General features: G+C 39.4%; 2 protein-coding genes across 2 annotated transcripts; both read left to right on the top strand.

Moving 5' to 3' along the window:
- The first annotated feature begins 4,180 nt into the window (after positions 1–4,180).
- LOC141758746 (uncharacterized) lies at positions 4,181–8,845 on the top strand. The gene is made up of 2 exons (XM_074620391.1): positions 4,181–4,717; positions 6,376–8,845. Exons 1-2 carry the CDS (start codon positions 4,465–4,467, stop codon positions 6,945–6,947), a joined length of 825 nt encoding a protein of 274 aa, XP_074476492.1. The 5' UTR covers positions 4,181–4,464; the 3' UTR covers positions 6,948–8,845.
- A 466-nt stretch (positions 8,846–9,311) lies between these two features.
- hoxb1b (homeobox B1b) lies at positions 9,312–11,787 on the top strand. The gene is made up of 2 exons (XM_074620390.1): positions 9,312–10,053; positions 10,947–11,787. Exons 1-2 carry the CDS (start codon positions 9,501–9,503, stop codon positions 11,255–11,257), a joined length of 864 nt encoding a protein of 287 aa, XP_074476491.1. The 5' UTR covers positions 9,312–9,500; the 3' UTR covers positions 11,258–11,787.
- The last annotated feature ends 6,628 nt before the right edge of the window (positions 11,788–18,415 follow it).

The following is an 18,415-nucleotide window of genomic DNA, read 5'->3' on the forward strand; positions in this document are numbered from 1 at the left end:
TGTCAGTCCATCTGCATCTTCCTCCTCCTCCTCCTCCTCCTCCTCTTCTCTGGCTGCCTCATATATCACAGCACCATTTAGACTTTTTAAGACGGCACACTTATTGCTGATTTTCTTTGTATTTATATGGCTCTTTTTATAGCACTATATAGGCTATCACAGAGATTTATGGCGCACACACACACAGTGGTGGAAGACGTATTCCGGGGCTTCACTTAAGTAAAAGTAGACATAGTCTAAAAATACTCCATTACAAGTAAAAGTCCTGATTTAAAAATGTCACATCAGCAAAATTAAAGTATAAAAAGAATAAGTATGCAGAATTATATTATTCTGCTTTTATCACGACTACAAATACATTTTAATGTTGTACCTCATCAACGTGGAGCCAATTTGAGATACTTTTTGAGATACTTTACAGCAGTACACCAAAGACGCAGTAGAAAAACCTAATAATAGTTTGTTACCTAATCCTAACCAAGTCCATCTTTTCATAAACCTAACTAAGTAGTTTTGTTGCCTTAACCTAAGCAAGTCCATTTTTTCCTAAACCTAACTAAGTAGTTTTGTTGCCTAAACCTAACCAAGTCGATCTGTTCCTAAACCTAACAAAGTGGATCTTTTCCTAAACCTAACTAAGTAGTTTTGTTGTCTAAACCTAACCAAGTTGATCTTTTTCTTAGCCAAAGTAGTTTTGTTGCCTAATCCTAATCAAGTCAATCTTTTCCTAAACCTAACTAAGTAGTTTTTGTCATGTAACTTCTGTAGGCCTACTTAAATTATGCTAGCTCCGATGTTATTTCAACCCAACCCACGATGTTTTCCTCAACCTAACTAAGTAATTTTGTTGCCTAATCCTAACCAAGTCAATCTTTTCCGAAACCTAACTAATAGTTTGTTGCCTAAACCTAATCAAGATGATTTTTTCCTAAACCTAACTAAGTAGTTTTGTTGCCTAAACCCAACCGAGTCGATCTTTTCCTAAACCTAACTAAGTAATTTTGTTGCCTAAACCTAACCAAGTCAATCTTTTTCTAAACTGAGTAGTTTTTTTCACGTAACTTCCGTACTTAAATTATGTAACTTCCGGAGTTATTTTAACCCAAACCACGAGCTTTTCCTAAACCTAACTAAGTAGTTTTGTTGCCAGCAATATCAGGGACCAATTGTTTATTTATATTATCATAAATACAGTTATTTATGAAAATATAAACCTTAATTTTTGTCTTAAAAACGTTGTGATGTCTGATGTGTGTTGCGGTTTATGGAGTTATGGTTCTGGGGGTCCGAATCCGAATTTCGCTTAAGGCACCAAAAGGGCCTTGTGATACTTTTGTACTTTTACTTACGATACGATATGTACGATTACGGTACGATTTTGAATGCAGGATATTTACTTAAAGACCTGAGTACTTCTTCCACCACTGCTCCATGTGGAAGCTGCAACCCACAAGATTTGGCTGAAAGCTCCTGAAAATGTCCAGGAAGTGGACCTTGCTGTTGCATTGGACTGCATTAGTTTTAACCACGTGTACCTAATAAACTGGCAACTGAGTGCATATAGCCTACATGTAACTATAACTATCTTTCTCACTGTGCAGCTCTGAAACAGGATCAAACTTGTATTTTTGGACACCACATATAGATCTGCTCTCTCTCTATATTCAAATGTTTCTCTGGGCGCTCGTGCACGGCTCAGAGATCAAAGATGTTCATTAGCATTAATTAGTTAAATATTACCTCTCAGAGCCAATCAGAGCGATCGAGCAAAACACGAAGATGAGACATCAAAGCGGCCGCCAATCGATGAATCTCTGCATGCAGCAGTCTGATGTTCACCATGTAAACCAAACCTCTAATCCAGACCTCATTAGTCTGCTTTATAATGGAGCTGCTGCTGCTGCTGCTGCTGCTGACCACTGTCTGTCTCTATAGGGCTGCAAAATCACTCACTCATTTAAATTAGAAAACAAACAAAAAACTCATTACATATAATGCACTTTGCATGTGAGTAAAAAAACAAAACAAATGTGGAGTAATTTATTGCATCTCTGCTGGCATCGCTCCTAAAGGGGATGTTTGAATTTATTATAAACAGAGCTGGACACGAAAATAGACATGTAAGTGTGAAAATACAATTTAGCTTTTGGGGTTATTTTAATGCATATCATTTGTGATGCTAGGCGACTTGTTAACAGATTATTTTCTTTATCTAAATCTACTTAAAATAAGCTAAAATAATCAGTTTTTCCAGCCTCCTTTGGGTGTCCACACTGTTAAGAATTTCCCAGTAAAATAACAGTAAAGAACTGTTTGTTTTTTATTAATTTCACAGTATTTTACAGTTCATTTACTGTTTAAAAATACATTATATAGCTGTTTTTTCACCTTTCTTTTACATTATCTTACTGATTTGTTTTAGTACACTATTTATTTTTTACATTTTAATAAACATTATTTGTTGCCTAGATGAATAGACTTAGCAGGTTACAGACATAGGAATAGTCACACTAAATACAATTAAAGGCACTTGTTAGGAAAAAGGCTATAATAGACTTGTTGACACTTTTCCCAAAATGTCTGTCTATAGCTTTTGAAATTAATAAAGTTCAAACTGTATTTTTCATTAACAGTACAAAGCTGTAAATTTCAGTGACAGTATAATAATGTTAATTTTACAGTAACATAAAGGAAACCCTGCTGCCAGTTCTTTACTGTTATTTTACTGGGAAATTCTTAACAGTGTAGTGATGGGAGGCGACTTCTTAACAGATTATTTTCCTTATCTAAATCTACTTAAAATGAGCTAAAATATCTAATTTTCCAGAGTCCTTTTAGGGTTTCCATGCAGCTCTAATTGCCATAAAGATGTAGAGGACATATCTTGTATAGCAGCTATTTCCATATATGAAACTGAGCTTGCATGATCAGCAGAAAGGGTTTTCTTTCTCCACACACACATACACACCACACACACACACACACACACACACACACACACACACACACGCAGACAGGCTGACATTGTGCAGGGCGGTGTGAGCTGCAGAAACAGAAACACTGTCCACTCTGCTTCACCCCACAAGCCACATCATCATCTAATGCGAGAGAAGCTTCTTTCTTTCTTCCTCTGCTGCAGGGATTTTTATTCTAATCTGGAGAGGAGAGAAAAAAGAGAAAAGGTGAGAGGAGGATGCATGCGTGTGTGTGTGAGTGTGTGTGTGTTTGTTTGCGTGAGGATTGTTTCAGAGCTGGATGAATGTAGGTGGTGAAGGTAAAGCAGCAGAGGACTCGGTTATGTGTCTTTATGATTTACGAGCCTGACTCCAGCAGCGGTTCAACCAGAGTTCATAAAGCTGCATGCCTCCAGACTTTTATTGTCTCTCTCTCTCTCTCTCTCTCTCTCTCTGCTTCTCTCTGCACACTTAAAAAATGCTGCTTAATAATTATATTCTGTTGGATTAAATTAAGATATTAAATAAGATGTTTTTTAGTTTTTTTTTAAATCGTTTGCAGAGAAACAGCTGCAGCGCACAATGGACTTCTGTATTATTTTGTGTTTGATGGAGATGAATGAGCTTTTTAGTAGATTTTGTTATAACGTTTATTTTTTTTCTTGAAAATGTCACATCCATTAAATGTTTTTTATTTTATTTTCATTTATTTATTTTAATTATGTATTAATAGGCCTGATTTAATTCCAGGAAACATTATTATATAAAAAGCATTAATAGAATGCACTTCTATATTTATATTAAATGTAGATTGTGTTATAACATTTATTTATTTTTTCCTTGAAAATGTGACATCCATTAAATGTTTTTTTTTTTTTTAATTTACATTTTTTTTTATTTATTAATAGGCCTGATTTAATTCCAGTAAACATTATTATTTAAAAATATTTAAAATAATGCACTTTTATATTTATATTAAATGTATTTGTGTTTTTTTTTTTATTTATGGGCCTATTTGTGTGTGTATGTTTATGTGCAATTTGCCATTTGTTCTTGTTGCCATTATTGCTAATTTATTATTCTTTTTTAAGACAAATGAAAGTCCTATAATAAATAATAGTCTGAAATCATTATATTTCGTTTTTTAGCTGCATTACAACACAATGAAAATAAATAATGAGCCTCGTTGTAGGTCAGTGAGATCCAAACTACTTGTAAGGAAAGGAAAATAATTTAATTTCTGCACAGATTATCCTGGATTTGTTGTTTTTCCAGAGGGTTTATTTCCACCAAACTCTTATTCTTCGTTGCCTCTCAGGCCAGGAGAGGCTTTGCTATTCATGTCAGCACACTATTGAGTTGATAAGATGGATCATGTGGTCTCCTCCCTGATTCTGTCTCTGTCTTTCTTTCTGTCTAGAAGCTGCAGGGCTCTCTGGAAACCTGCCATGTGACATTTGGCTGCCAGCTCTCAGTCAGAAGGTCAAAGGGGAACCCTGTGCACCATTTAATGGAAATGCAAAGAACCAGTGCGACACAAAACATCCAGCAGCAGCACCACCACCACCACCACGACTCCTTCTTCTTCAGCAGCAGTGAGTCTTCTTTGGAGGATGCATCACACCAACAACTGGAGCAAGTGGAGACGTTTGAGCTCAGGAGGTCAAAACAGCAAAACCCAAAGTTTCCTATGAACAAAAAGGTTTTCCCCTGGATGAAAGAGTCCAGACCCTCAAACCAGAGACACGGCAGGAGAATAGCAGGTCTGTATGATGTAAAGAAGGGTCAGCATTATTTTTTTTAAATGAGGCCTTTTTCATTTATGTCCCCTTTAAAGGAGCCCTGATACAGTTAATATTCTTTATTTTATGTAACCTTTATTTAACCAGGTAGTACTCATTGAGATTAAGAATGTCTTTTGCAAGAGATACCTGGCCAAGACAGCAGCATTTAAACATACATTAAAGTTTCAGATGCCACAACCATAAAACAAATGCAAAATAAATACATGCAATGCATAATATCATACAAAACACATTAAAATCAAGTGTTTGAAGCCAACGTTAAAGTGAAAATATTCAGAAACACAGACAGCTCCCGATTGACTCTGCTTCTAGGTCTTTCATTAATGTTTTAAATTCATCAAGTTTCAAGTAATCAGATTTCCCAGTTTCAATGGAGGAAATGAGTTAATATTTTGTTCTTTTCAGGGTCAAAAGGTCAGGTAGCTATTAATGAAGCTACAGTAGCAGAAGGAGAAACACACATTGGCTCAGTTTTTAGGCTCACATCTTTTTTTATTTAGAATCATAATGACACAACAATAACATTTACTTATATAGTTTAAAAATAAAATAAAAATAACAGAAATGATTGGGACAATACACAAAGAAGATAAAAGTGAAAAGAAAAAATATATATATATTTTTTTTTAGTAGAGAAAACATGGATATGAAAGCTTCCCTTGATTTAAACTATAATTCACCTTTTTATGAGGCCTTATAATAAGTTAATATATATATAAAACCCCAAACCAGAGGCCTGTACAATCTGTACCTTTGAATCTTAATTTAAGGAAAAACTCCAAATATCTGTCTTTATATCCACCACTTATTGGCTTAATTTATTAACAAAACTTACCACTTTTTAAAACATAACAACAACAATAAAGTCTTGGCCACCATTTTATTTCATCCTCTCCCTATACATCCCATACTGTCAGTTTATAACCCACAAAAACCTCTAAGAAGCCTATTGCAAACAACCTTGTGTGGTCTTTGTGGTTACTGTGTCCCTTTCTCTCTCTCACCATGTTGTTGTTGATTTGCACGCCTATTGTCTAGTTTATATTTATTTATTTAACCTTTATTTACACGGGTAAGCTTGGCTGAGCATGCATGCTCTTTTAACAACAGCAGAGTCAATTAATAAACCAGAAAAACTGTCGGTAAACAAGGTGCAGATGATCTGGAAGTCATAAATAAAAAGGAGAAAAACAAACCTGCCATTAAGCGTTTCCACTCAGTGATTACAACCTGTTCAACCTTCCTTCTCTCCTATGGAAGTTTTTATTGGACTTTATTAGTTGCAACCCACAGAAGACTTTCCACAAATGTGTACCATGATCTGCAAATATTTCACTATCCACAAACGTATTTTTGTATTTGTGTTGTGTAAAGTCACATCCACAAAAATACAGGTTGATTTGCAACATTTTGCAACATTTTGCAACATTTGCAACATTTTGCAACATTTGCAACATTTTGCAACATTTGCAACATTTTGCAACATTTGCACATGTTTGTGGATAGTGAAATATTTGCAGATCATTTGTGGAATGTCTTCTGTGGGTTACAACTAATAAAGTCCAATAAAACCTTCCATCCTCTCCTTCCTTCCTTCGCTGTGTTTGTCTCTGCAGACTGCGGAGTCACCGAGAAGAGTCCGAGCGCCTCCAGTAAGAGGACGCGCACCGCCTACAGCAGCGCGCAGCTGGTGGAGCTGGAGAAGGAGTTCCACTTCAACAGATACCTGTGCAAACCGAGGAGGGTGGAGATGGCCAACCTGCTCAATGTGCACGAGAGGCAGATCAAGATCTGGTTCCAGAACCGGAGGATGAAGCAGAAGAAGGACGAGAGAGTGCAGAACCTCACCTCCACCACCATTAACACCACCACCACCACCTCCTCCACCAAGTCCTCCTCCTCTCCCCCATCCTCCCCCTGCAGCCCCACTCTGTCCAGCCTGGGTTATGTCCATCTGGGCGGTGATTACCAGCCAGTCAAGTCCCAACAACACCAGCAGTCCCAGCCGGCCTACCCTGCAGATTACTCCAAATATCCAGTTTCAGGCTTCACGCACGGCCCGCAGTTTAATGCACAGTACGACACGCACACCATCTCACGCACAGCAAACCCAAATGTGGATCCATATTTCCCACAGAGCTGCACTCAGGACAGAATCATGCAAGCTCCAAAACTGACTCATCTGTAGCAAAGAACTTTAATTTATAGAAGACTTCACTGATCTGTCTGCATGTATTTATTAATATTTATTTATTTATTTTTATTTATTAGAATCATGCAAGCTCCAAAACTGACTCATCTGTAGCAAAGAACTCCTCCAAAAAATGTACTTTCCATTTAATTTATAGAAGACTTCACTGATCTGTCTGCATGTATTTATTATTATTTATTTATAGAAATAATTGGTCTAAATATTTGTCTTATTTATTTTTATTTATACATTAATTAAACAAATTAAACAAAATTTAACAAATAAACAAAATGATTAAACAACATCAATTGTTGTGTTGACTTTTACGCATGGGCCTCTTCTAAATATTTGTTCAGAGACATCAACACTGACTCATGTGTAGCAAAGAACTCCTCCAAAAAAAATAACTTTCCCTTTAATTTATATAGAAGACTTCACTGATATGTCTGCATTTATTTATTATTTATTTATTTGCACATATATAAAACTTCACAAAATCCAGTCAATGAAAAAACAAACAAGAAATGTGTCAGGAGAGGTCAAGAAGCCAAGATCTAAACTAACATAATTTTAAAAATACAACAAAAGTTAAACAACAGCAAGAAGTACACAAAATGTGCAGAAAAACTTAACCAAACAGTGGAAAACAATCCAAATTTATGGACTAATTAGTCTAACTATTTGTCTTATTTATTTTTATTTATCAGAATCATGCAAGCTCCAAAACTGACTCATCTGTAGCAAAGAACTCCTCCAAAAAAATAACTTTCCCTTTTAATTTATAAAGATTTAACTGATCTGTCTGCATGTATTTATTATTATTTATTTATTGGACTAATTAGTCTAAATATTTATTTTTATTTATACATTAATTTAACATCAATTGTTGTGTTGACTTTTACGCATGGGCCTCTTCTAAATATTTGCTCAGAGACATCCAGCCCTCTTAGATTTAAATGTTGGCTGCTGTTATTTCAGCTACATAAATAAACACAATTTGTTGAGATTTCACCAGACTCTCCAGTAAATACTCCTCAGAGCCAGTATACAACAAAAGACGACTGTAAAGCAGCCAAAAACGTTGGAATAAACTGCAACTTTCCTTGTTTCTTGTTAAAGCTTAATTAGCACTTGAGGTCTATAACATTACATTAACTCTTTACTTAATTACAGGATGAGTGTGGACGTGATAGGGGTTTTGGAAGATATTACATTATAGTGGTTGAAAAAGAAGAAGCCAGGAAAAAGAAAAAAAAGGCGTTATGGTTCTTAAATGTGTCTTTTGTTCTTTTATGGGCAAAGTGGGCCACACAAGCTGTCAATGTGGAAAAAGAGCTCATGATGGATCACTGAGCTGCTTCTGAGTCAGAGTCCTTCTGCAGGATTCACGATGACGAGAAGCCAAAGAAATGTTGTGGTAATAAGCCAAGACACATTTAGACCAAACTCAGAGAGTTTTTAGTTTCCACATTTCTTCTTAAAGCTTTAAAATTAAGCTAAATTAGTGCGTAACAGGACAATATCCACAGCTAAAACTGAATTTAAGGCCTAAATTAAAAACATTTATATTGTTTGTTTATTTAGATCCCCATTAGCTTTTACATAGCAGCAGCTATTCTTCCTGGTGACAATACAAAAATACACATTTACACTACTCATCATACACTAACATAACACATCGTAATACATGTCAACTGTAAATAAAACAATAACAACTGACAGTTTAAATGACAAAAACCCAAAGAAAAGAGACTGAATCTATCCTGATCTAACAGATACATATCATCATTTAACATGGAATGCCCTTAATACCCTTACACACCAAAGAATACTTATTAATTACTAAAGTTTCTTCTTAAGTAATGCTCTTTTAGTGTTTTTTTTAAAACCATATATAGTATTTTGTTGTGTATTATGATTTGGGAGTGAATTCCATTCTTGCATTGCTCTGTATGTTGCTGTACTTTGACCTGATTTGGTTTTGGATCTTGGTAATATAAAAAGTAGACTTTATTATATTGCATTATTAATTGCAATCAGGCTCTGTTAAAGGAATAATTTAGCACTCCATGTAGAAACTTTTGACATCTTCAAGACAATAATAATGCATGATTTGTGCCCTATTTTCTATTCTTTGGAGGTCATAACATTTATAATACTAAACCCATATTATTTCTACTATGTTAGATATAGACAGTGATTATTTTTTTGTCATTAATTTGTCATTTGGAGCTCCTCTAACACTGCAGTCTGAAACTGTGTCCTGATGTTTGTGTTCTTAACAGATGGATGAGCGAGTCTGATTGAAGCATTTGTCATGTAAATGCGAGCCTGTTTGATGGACGAGCCTGCAGACTTGACAGAGTGCTGTAGGTCCTTTGCCATTGGCAGTTTAGCAGGTCACATGGTGTGTCAGGAAGGTGATATGAGGGTGGAAGGCAGTTTTACAGCTTTGACATACTACCTAGAAGGTTAGGGCACAAGGAGAGCACAGATTAATGACTGCTCAGTCTTGATCAGTTGTGAACAAACAATAGGCCAGAGTCCAGGATGAACTCCTACTTAGACTACCCAGTGTGTAACAGGGGTGCAAATATTTTCAGTGCAAAGGCCGGATACCACAATTTGAACCATGGATACATGTCCAACTCGTGCAGTGCAACAAGTGATAGTTACTCAGCAGACGGGCGTTTAGTTGCTGCAACTTCAGCTCCACACCAGACCTCCAGCAGCCTCCCTCTGCACCACCAGACACACCACAACCTGGATCTGCAGTTTGCACCACCTGGGAGCTCCATGTACGGGTCTCCTCTGGAGTACGGACATCACCAGTACGAGCAGGACAGGAGCTTCATTCATGCTCAGGTTTCTCCCCTTGCAACAAACATGGCTCCCTATACTGGAGACAGCTGTGGGCCTGGAGTTGCACCACCAGGCAGCCAGTATCTACATTTCGGAAACGGAGATCAGAGGCAGCAAGAATATCCAGAGAGCGTTTACACAAGATTACCACTCCAAAGCAAGGAGAAGGATCTAGACCCTGTGGAGGAAACTTCTAAAACATTCGACTGGATGAAAGTGAAGAGGAATCCTCCTAAAACAGGTTGGTTCATCCTGAGAATCAGAGCTATAAGAGATTTATTTAGAGATCCTTTTGCAGGTATTGACTCCCAGTGCGTAAACTGTGCGTAAAAATACAATTCAGCTGATTTAATGAGGCCTAAATTGTTCTAAATAATGTGTATATAGCAACTAAACTTCTAAAACATTCGACTGGATGAAAGTGAAGAGGAATCCACCTAAAACAGGTTGGTTCATCCTGAGACACATTTGAGAATCGGAGATCTATTTAGGTGCAATATTATGCAGGTAATATTGACTCAGTGCGTAAAAACACAATTCAGCTGATTTAATGAGGCTTAAATTGTTCTAAATAATGTGTATTAAGCAATTAATGTTTTGCACATTTTTTCTATTCATTATCATTTACATCTAAAAGCCATTCTTCAGCTCCATGACTTCCATGTTGTCCTCCATCATCCATTCATTCATTCATCCATGTCTCTCCACAGCGTCTCTCACAGTGTGTAAACTGTGCGTAAAAACACAATTCAGCTGATTTAATGAGGCCTAAATTGATCTAAATAATGTGTATATAGCAACTAATGTTTTGTGCATTTTTCTATTCATTATAATTTACATTCTTCGGCTCCACGACTTCCATGTTTTCCTCCATCCTCCATTCATTCATTCATTCATCTATGTCTCTCCACAGCGTCTCCCTGTGCGTAAACTCTGCGTAAAAACACAATGCAGCTGATTTAATGAGGCCTAAATTGTTGTAAATAATATGTATATAGCAACTAATGTTTTGTGCATTTTTTTCTATTCAATATCATTTACATCTAATCGTCATTTTTCAGCTCCATGACTTCCATGTTTTCCTCCTCCATCAAGCATTCATCCATTCATTCATTCATCCATGTGTCTCCACAGCTGTCCTGTCGGAGTTCGGTGTCCCCGGCCAGCACAACGTGATCCGCACCAACTTCACCACCAAGCAGCTGACCGAGCTGGAGAAAGAGTTCCACTTCAACAAGTACCTGACTCGGGCTCGGAGGGTGGAGGTGGCCGCCAGTCTGGAGCTCAACGAGACGCAGGTGAAGATCTGGTTCCAAAACCGCAGAATGAAGCAGAAGAAACGCGAGAAGCTCGGCTGCGTTTTGATCAACGCTGCAGCACCTGTGGAGAAACCATCCGGCTCTGACAGCTCTCCGAAGGGGAAAGGGAAAGACTGTGAGCCGTGATGGGACTTTTGAAAAAAAAAACACTATGACTGTGGAGGCCTGAGCAGTTTTCCACTTCTCTCCTTCAGTCGCACCATTCCAGAAAAACTGTGAAAATGCATGTGGACTTTGTGAAGTATATACAGAGTATGTCTGTGTCTGCTTATAGTGCAATGATTAATGCTGAGAAAACTTTTAAAAATGTCTTTTCATCCGTTCTTTGTATTTGTTAACCTTCTTATCATAAGGCCATGCTGTATGTTTTTATGTTGGAGCACTGAATCACTCAGTGTCATTGTTTGCACTATTTATTTACAGGGTATTTTTACAACAACTGCTGAGATGTTTTAGTTTAATAAAGTTTATAAAATGAAAAAGAAGTGTTGTATTTGCTGTTTATGTAAAAAGAAAAAATGCTGTAACAAATGCTCATAATCACAATTAAGTCCAATCAAACTTTTAATTTTGATACAGAATTTTCTCTTTGACAAAATCTTGTCCTGCTATTTTAAAAAAAATATATGTAAATAATAAATTGTTCTAAATATGAATGTTTTGTATCCTAAACTTCTTTTCTATATTCCCTTCCATTAATAGTCTCACCAAAGTCCCCCTTGCATAATGTGACAAGAGGAATCTTTCACAACACATGGGGTGGTTCCCAGTGACCTTTTCACCTCCAAATACCTCCAGGGGCTCTAAACATGACAACAAACTCCAGGGAGTCCAGGTCTCACCCTTGATTTGTTACCCAAATTCTGCTCGGAGACAGCTGACACAGGTTGCAATGACATCCACTTGTATTTTACATAATTTTAAATACTTTTCATTAAACATTTTAAAAATCAGAGGAGCTAAGTTGCTCATTTAAGTTGCTCATTGTGGCGAGGGTAAACGTTTGCCGGACCTGACCACCTAGTTTCATCTGATGGTGAAGAGGCAGCAGCAGTTTCAATATTTGCACTGGGTGTTAGGTTTGCACACACAGTTTCTGCCCGAGCAGCACTGGCCTGTTGGTGCCCTTTTTCCCTAAAGCCGAGGTTCACACAGAGTTCAGGCACAAATGAATGCAGAGTCAATCTGTCAAGACACCAGAGTGGCTCGGAGAAGTCGACCGAGGCCTCTCAAACTTCAGATGTTTGCAAGTGTTGTAAAGAGATACTGCACACTTTAGCTGTAAACTAAATTATATGACTATGAATAATATTGACATTTCTTACCAAATTTATATATTTTTTGTTGCATTTCATGGGTTAAAATGGCTCAACACACCATTTACTACATTTAAATCAACCCCGATCTTTGCAATGCTGAGATAATCTCGACCGGTTGGGACGTATCTACGTCATGAAATTTATATAAAAGAAGAATGCTAACAACCTCTAATCAGAAGAGCCCAGGGGATGTCGCTGAGCAGCTCCTGCCTCATACATCCACTTAAAATGATGCAGTGGGTGGAGTTAGGCTCAGACCTGAGGGTGAAGTTACGCTTTAATATTTAGACCAAAGAGATTATGGGTCGTTTAGTCGATGTTCTGGTTTATGCAAACTAAAAACTGTTATAAACTGGAAAAAAAGATGTTTGTAGGAAATGGAAATCAGCAATTTGAAATGTATCCGCATGAGTATGCAGTTCTCCCACGACTATATAAAAAATTCATACAGTCCCACTAATAGAAGTTACAGTTGAAACACCATACGGCCCATTACTGTAAATTAGAAAAAGGGGGTGAGAGGTTTGTTGTCATGCATTTCTTTAAAAGCCAAAAGAAGAGTCACAAGGCCAAGGACTGGGGAGGTGACAATCGATATGGTGAATAGTGACAGATCCAACAACTAAAAAAGGGGACGGTGCAGAAAACAAGTGTGGGACTTCATTCCAGAGGTGTGATCCCTGCCATCTCTGTAGGTAATACCTCAGCGCTCCCAGCGGGCTCTCCATCTGGAGGTGTCAGAGTCGGTGCTGCAGCCAACACCACGGAGACAGATGTTCAGCCGGGGGAAGAGGAGGAGGATGTTTTTCACCTTCGGATCAGCGCAGCTCTCTTTGCCGTCTGCCAGCGTATGTAGGGCAAGGAGAGGAGAGGATGGTTAATGAACACTGAGGGACAACAAGGAAGATCATTTATGGTCGCAAAAATAATCAAAATCTCTGCAGCACGAACACCTGACTGCACGAACATGAGGTCTATTAATACATACAGATGCCATCCTCAGATATCTTGCACATCTTTAGCCGGCCCGCCTCCCCTCTGCACCCGGTGCTGTTTGTACCCCATGCTGCTGGCAGTTGTTGCAGGCTCTTTTACAAGTCTATTGCCATGCTCACTTCCTTGGTTTTCTACCAGTTCCTCTGTCGCATGTCACTCTGCAGGGTCCCAGGGCTTCAAAGGGAAACTAGATACAGTATTCATGGGCTAACAGGGGGGTTGGACATCTAAGAGATACCACAGAGGAGTCATTTTTATTGCTAGTTATCAAACACAGCTATTTAGCTTAATACCGTTTATCTATCATGTATACAGTTAGCTGACAAGACGCAGAGATAAATGGAGCATCTGTTGAAGTGAAAGAAACAGCAATATTGACAATATTCTGATATATTTATAAAACATATCAGACCTGTTCAGGGATAGAACAATAAAGTCATATTTCCATCATCGTCCCTGGTGTTTTATATATAAAGATCGCTGACCAAAGAAATACTGGAAAGCAAAGAAGCAGGGCTGCAACTAACGATTATCTTTGTCATTGATTAATTTGCAGATAATTTTCTCGATTAATTGTTTGATCAGAAAAGAGTGAAAAAGGCACATCACAATTTCCTAAAGTCCAAGGTGACGTCAACAAATGTCTTGTTTTATCAGACCAACAGCCAAAAATCCAAATATATTCAATTTACTATAATGTTAGACAATTAAAAGCAGCAAATTCTCACATTTGAGAAGCTGGAAACATCAAATATTTGGCATTTTTGCTTGAGAAAAATGGAATAATTAATACAAATAGTTGCAGATTAATTTCTAATTAATTAATAGCAGCTCTAGCAAGAAGTAAAACCTGGAAATTTAAATCATAAAAGCAAAAAAATTATATTTTTTAAAGCAGGTATTCGAGACACAAACCCCACGGTTGCATGACATTGTTCAATGTGCAAACATCGATGGGTTAAAAGGTAAAACAATGCATTTAGATATTGATGCATTTTATATTATTATTAATTTGAATGAAAACTACACTTTTTTTAGCACTTAAGAAGGAGAAACTAAAGAAATCCTGTCACATATGTGATTTTTATTCTGTATACATTAATGTAATTTCCTCAGATCTGTCACTGTTGAAGCCTTGTGGAGCGGTGCTGCCTAGTTATGAATGGAACACTCTCTTCTTCCTTTGTTATGGCACTGAGGCTCTGTTTAGACCAGGCTGGGAGATTCTTGACAACCATCCCCCATCCGAGTTAGGCTCTATTGGATCTGGAAGCGCCGGTCGACCTGAAGCCCCAGCCTCCTGGGTCCCCCCTGCGACTGCATCCTTTCCCCACTCCATCAGCATAGTAACTGAGAGAGACAAGTGACTTGGCCAGGGTTAACGTCTTAATACTCCCTGGGATTGCCTCCAGGATCCAAATGGCTACCCCTAATAGTTTTCCTCCTCTGTGTGCCTGTCAGACCGCCATGACTATATGCTGTAAGAAAAACAAGACTAGCTGAGAGGCGGCGTAACGAAGCAGCACAATGAAATAATGAGGGGTGGTGAGGGAGAATGGAGCACCCATGAAAGTGTAAAGAAACAGGTTCGGGGAGCGGGAAACACACCCACGTCCCCCCTGCCTGGATACTTTGCATGGAGAGGCTGTACACTTGAAATTAAACCGGCTTCTTCCTCTGGAGCCCAGGAGGGGAAAACCAGAACTCAATCAGTGTCACGTCACATGGTTCAAAGCGGCCAATTCGATGCTGCCAGGAGGCTGAGAAATGCAAGGTGACAGTTCATTTTACCAGTGACAGTGTGTCGGTCTCGCTTGCTGGTTCCCCAGTCAATTCCCAGCGAGCAGTGAAGGTTGAGCGTTGCTGGAGACAGACAGCAGCTCCCCCCCGCCTCCCGCCTTCCCCTCCTCGTCCTCGCCACTCTCTCATCGACCCCGCTCTGCTTTGTATTCCAATTAACTGGACAGAGGGAGAGGCGGCAGTGTGCAGGATCACAAGCACAGGCAGACACACTCTCCTGGCGTCCTTCCAGTGATATCAATAGTGCTGCGCTTCCCTTTTCCCCTTTTCCTTTCCCTTCCCTTTCCCCTCTCCTCGGCTCATGACAAGGGCCAGTTGTTCCAATGGGATAATTCATGGATTCTTCTTTAACAACTGCCTCTAGGGACAATGTCTTGGTAATGAAAAATAGGTCCCTCTCATACATTCATATATCACATGTAATAGAGGTATGTAATCACTCAGTCGAGTCAACGCACTGCGAGCTGTAACTGCTATCCTTAACAGACACCTCAAATAATGCTGAATTAATATTTTGAAATGGCTCATATATCCTAACACAATACAATTTGAATGATTTTCTATTCAATGCTCTCAGGGCTAACATTGATTTGAGTACAAGCTGAGGTAACCCCTCCGAGTCAGTCAATATGTGGCCGACTGAAGGTTGTAGATTTAGCTCAACACATTTGCTCTTCTGTCTTTTGTGTCCTCAATCTATCATCACTTTTTTTTCTTACTCCGACCGCCACCAAAAGCCCCCCAACGCTGACATATGTTTGAGCAATGGGTGGGTTGGGAATACAATGATTCTGAGGAAATCCGAAAAGTAAACTACCTCTTTTTATCTCCTCGAGCAACACAAACATTTACAACAGACCCTTAAGAATCAGGCCAAACACCTTCTTCTTTATCAGGGGTTTGAATGCGCTGTGACATGTTTATATTAGGGACACATTTGAGCACCAACTTGAGATATAGAGTGCTCCAGGGGTGACGTATTTTTGTAGGCAAACCAGGAAGTTAGACAAAAAAGCCAATGGGATTGTTCCATTGGGTTTTGGTTTTGAAAATAAGCTCTGTGGCAAACACACGTTTATGACACTTACACGTTATCTTCAGCAAGATAATCTTCACAAATGTTAGAAAGTGATTCATGTCCGCCTTTATCCTGATAAGCTTTAAGAGGAGCTACAGGCTGTTCAGAGTCAACTAGGTGAGGATAAACCACTTGATGAGGTTAAAGGGGAAACTCCTCTGAAATAAAGTCGTCTTCGGTGGAATTTCACTGTCTCTCTCTCTCTCTCCCTGATTCTGGTTGCCTCACGTCCATTGTCTAAATATCCAGAGTCTCCAGCCCTCGCCACTTTGGTCATACAACAAATGAACACCATTGTTATGATTTTTGAACTGTAAATGCAAACTACACCACGGTCGTATGAGTGTGAGTATAAACAACGAGGCTGTAAAGGTGGACAAGTCGGCGTGATGACGTTTAGCCACTTGTTAGCAACCGCCTTTTTTAAGATGTATAACGTCTTCAAAATTCACGATTGGGATATTTATTGATGTATTTTATGTCGTAGGACAAAACGTTAAAATCTCTTCAGCTTGTCGTAACCACAGAGCTAATTTCAGGCATCTAACTAAAAACCCGTTGACCACCAGACGAGGGAACCGGAAGTGCTAAAATGTTAACTCATTTCCAGGTTTTAGGCAAGGAGCGTGGAAAGAGGAGAGTCATATCTTTGGGGTACAAACATGGTTGTATGAAGAGAACTGGATACAGCGTTGGAGGCGGGGCTCCCGTTCATTCCTATGAAAGTTGCTTAGTGGCGCATGAAGCCAAAAAGTCTTGACTTCCGACTGGAAAAGTAACCGGATCTTCCGCATCCATTGGGCCCATGGAGCAGGTGCAGTAGCGTCCATTTGGTCACATGGTCCCAACTGTCACGGTGTCGTCACAGCTTGCTAACTCCGCCTCCCAGCCCTCGCTCCAGCCTCGGTCTGGGTCTTATTCACATGAATGGAGGAAGGGAAGTAACTCTGGATTCGGCTATTAGTGCATTTTACAACTTTTAGGATCTAATGATTTAAATAAGGGCTATTAGAGTGTTCGTACTGGGAGGTTGATTTACCTCAAAAAAAGTGGAGTTAGACGTCTCTTTCCCAATGCAAGTCTATGGGGAAAAGTATTTTTGGGCCCAATGGCATCACGTGACGGACACGGAAGTTTGGCCACTACGAAAATTGGGATCAACAACCGACACTCTTCCTGGTGGGCTTGGGTACAACACATACGCAATAAAGTCTGGTCTGCACTCGCCGAAATTGAGCCAATCTCAATGCATGACCGCAGCTCTAGTTACACTGCGTTATACCCCAAGACCTGTGTCCGCCCATGTCCCACCCTCTTTCAATAGGCCTAGGCCTGTAGCACTCTAAAGGTGACACCTATTCTTACAGAGTGATCTATCTGCAACTTGAGTCCTCGAACAATTTTGTACACAAATTCCTTACTTTTTCACTTCCTTTTCTGAAATACAGATAAAAACAAACAGAGCCTGAAAGACAGGCTTCACTATTTGTCCCTAGAGTTTCTGCCTATCTTGAGAATGCAATGTGGTGTGTGTGTGTGTGTGTGTGTGTGTTTGCAGGACAGGATGCACACACTCAACCACACAAACACACACACACACACACACACACACACACACACACACACACACACACACACACCCTTCATGCCCTGAGGATCCTCCTGACTCTCTGTCCTGGCTCTATCAGATCAGAGAGACCCGCTGTCCCTCCCCACACCGCAATGCAAATGAAAAGGAATGCGCTGATAAAAGGCCAGATCCTAAAGATGAGAGGGCAGGAGGAGGACAGAAGCAGCGAATGCTAAAGGAGGGGTGGGGGGGTGGAGAGCCTCTTGGGGAGATGAGAGGTGGCGGAGGAGTCAGTGTTGGTAGTAGCGGGAGATCATAGCCTTGCTCCCCCTCAGCTGCGTTTGATACAGGGCTTTTGTCGCTCTTTCAGCGGTGCATTGTTGGGTGGTGTAATCCCCGTCGGATTACAAAGGGCTTCCCTTTTCATATGGGGCTGACCCAGCAGGCAGGTGGCTGGGGCTCTGTGGAGCTGTCAAGGGGAGGGAACCTCTTTTCCAGGGGAGGGGACCCCAGTTCCTCTT

Source organism: Sebastes fasciatus, chromosome 20 (assembly GCF_043250625.1).
Source record: "Sebastes fasciatus isolate fSebFas1 chromosome 20, fSebFas1.pri, whole genome shotgun sequence".
Classification (NCBI taxonomy): domain Eukaryota; kingdom Metazoa; phylum Chordata; class Actinopteri; order Perciformes; family Sebastidae; genus Sebastes; species Sebastes fasciatus.

Bases quoted from the DNA above. Each gene is read 5' to 3' on its own strand.
- LOC141758746 (XM_074620391.1), top strand. From the start codon at position 4,465: ATGGAAATGCAAAGAACCAGTGCGACACAAAACATCCAGCAGCAGCAC. The intron at 4,718-6,375 runs GTCTGTATGATG...TTGTCTCTGCAG, and splicing joins ACACGGCAGGAGAATAGCAG to ACTGCGGAGTCACCGAGAAG.
- hoxb1b (XM_074620390.1), top strand. From the start codon at position 9,501: ATGAACTCCTACTTAGACTACCCAGTGTGTAACAGGGGTGCAAATATT. The intron at 10,054-10,946 runs GTTGGTTCATCC...GTGTCTCCACAG, and splicing joins GAGGAATCCTCCTAAAACAG to CTGTCCTGTCGGAGTTCGGT.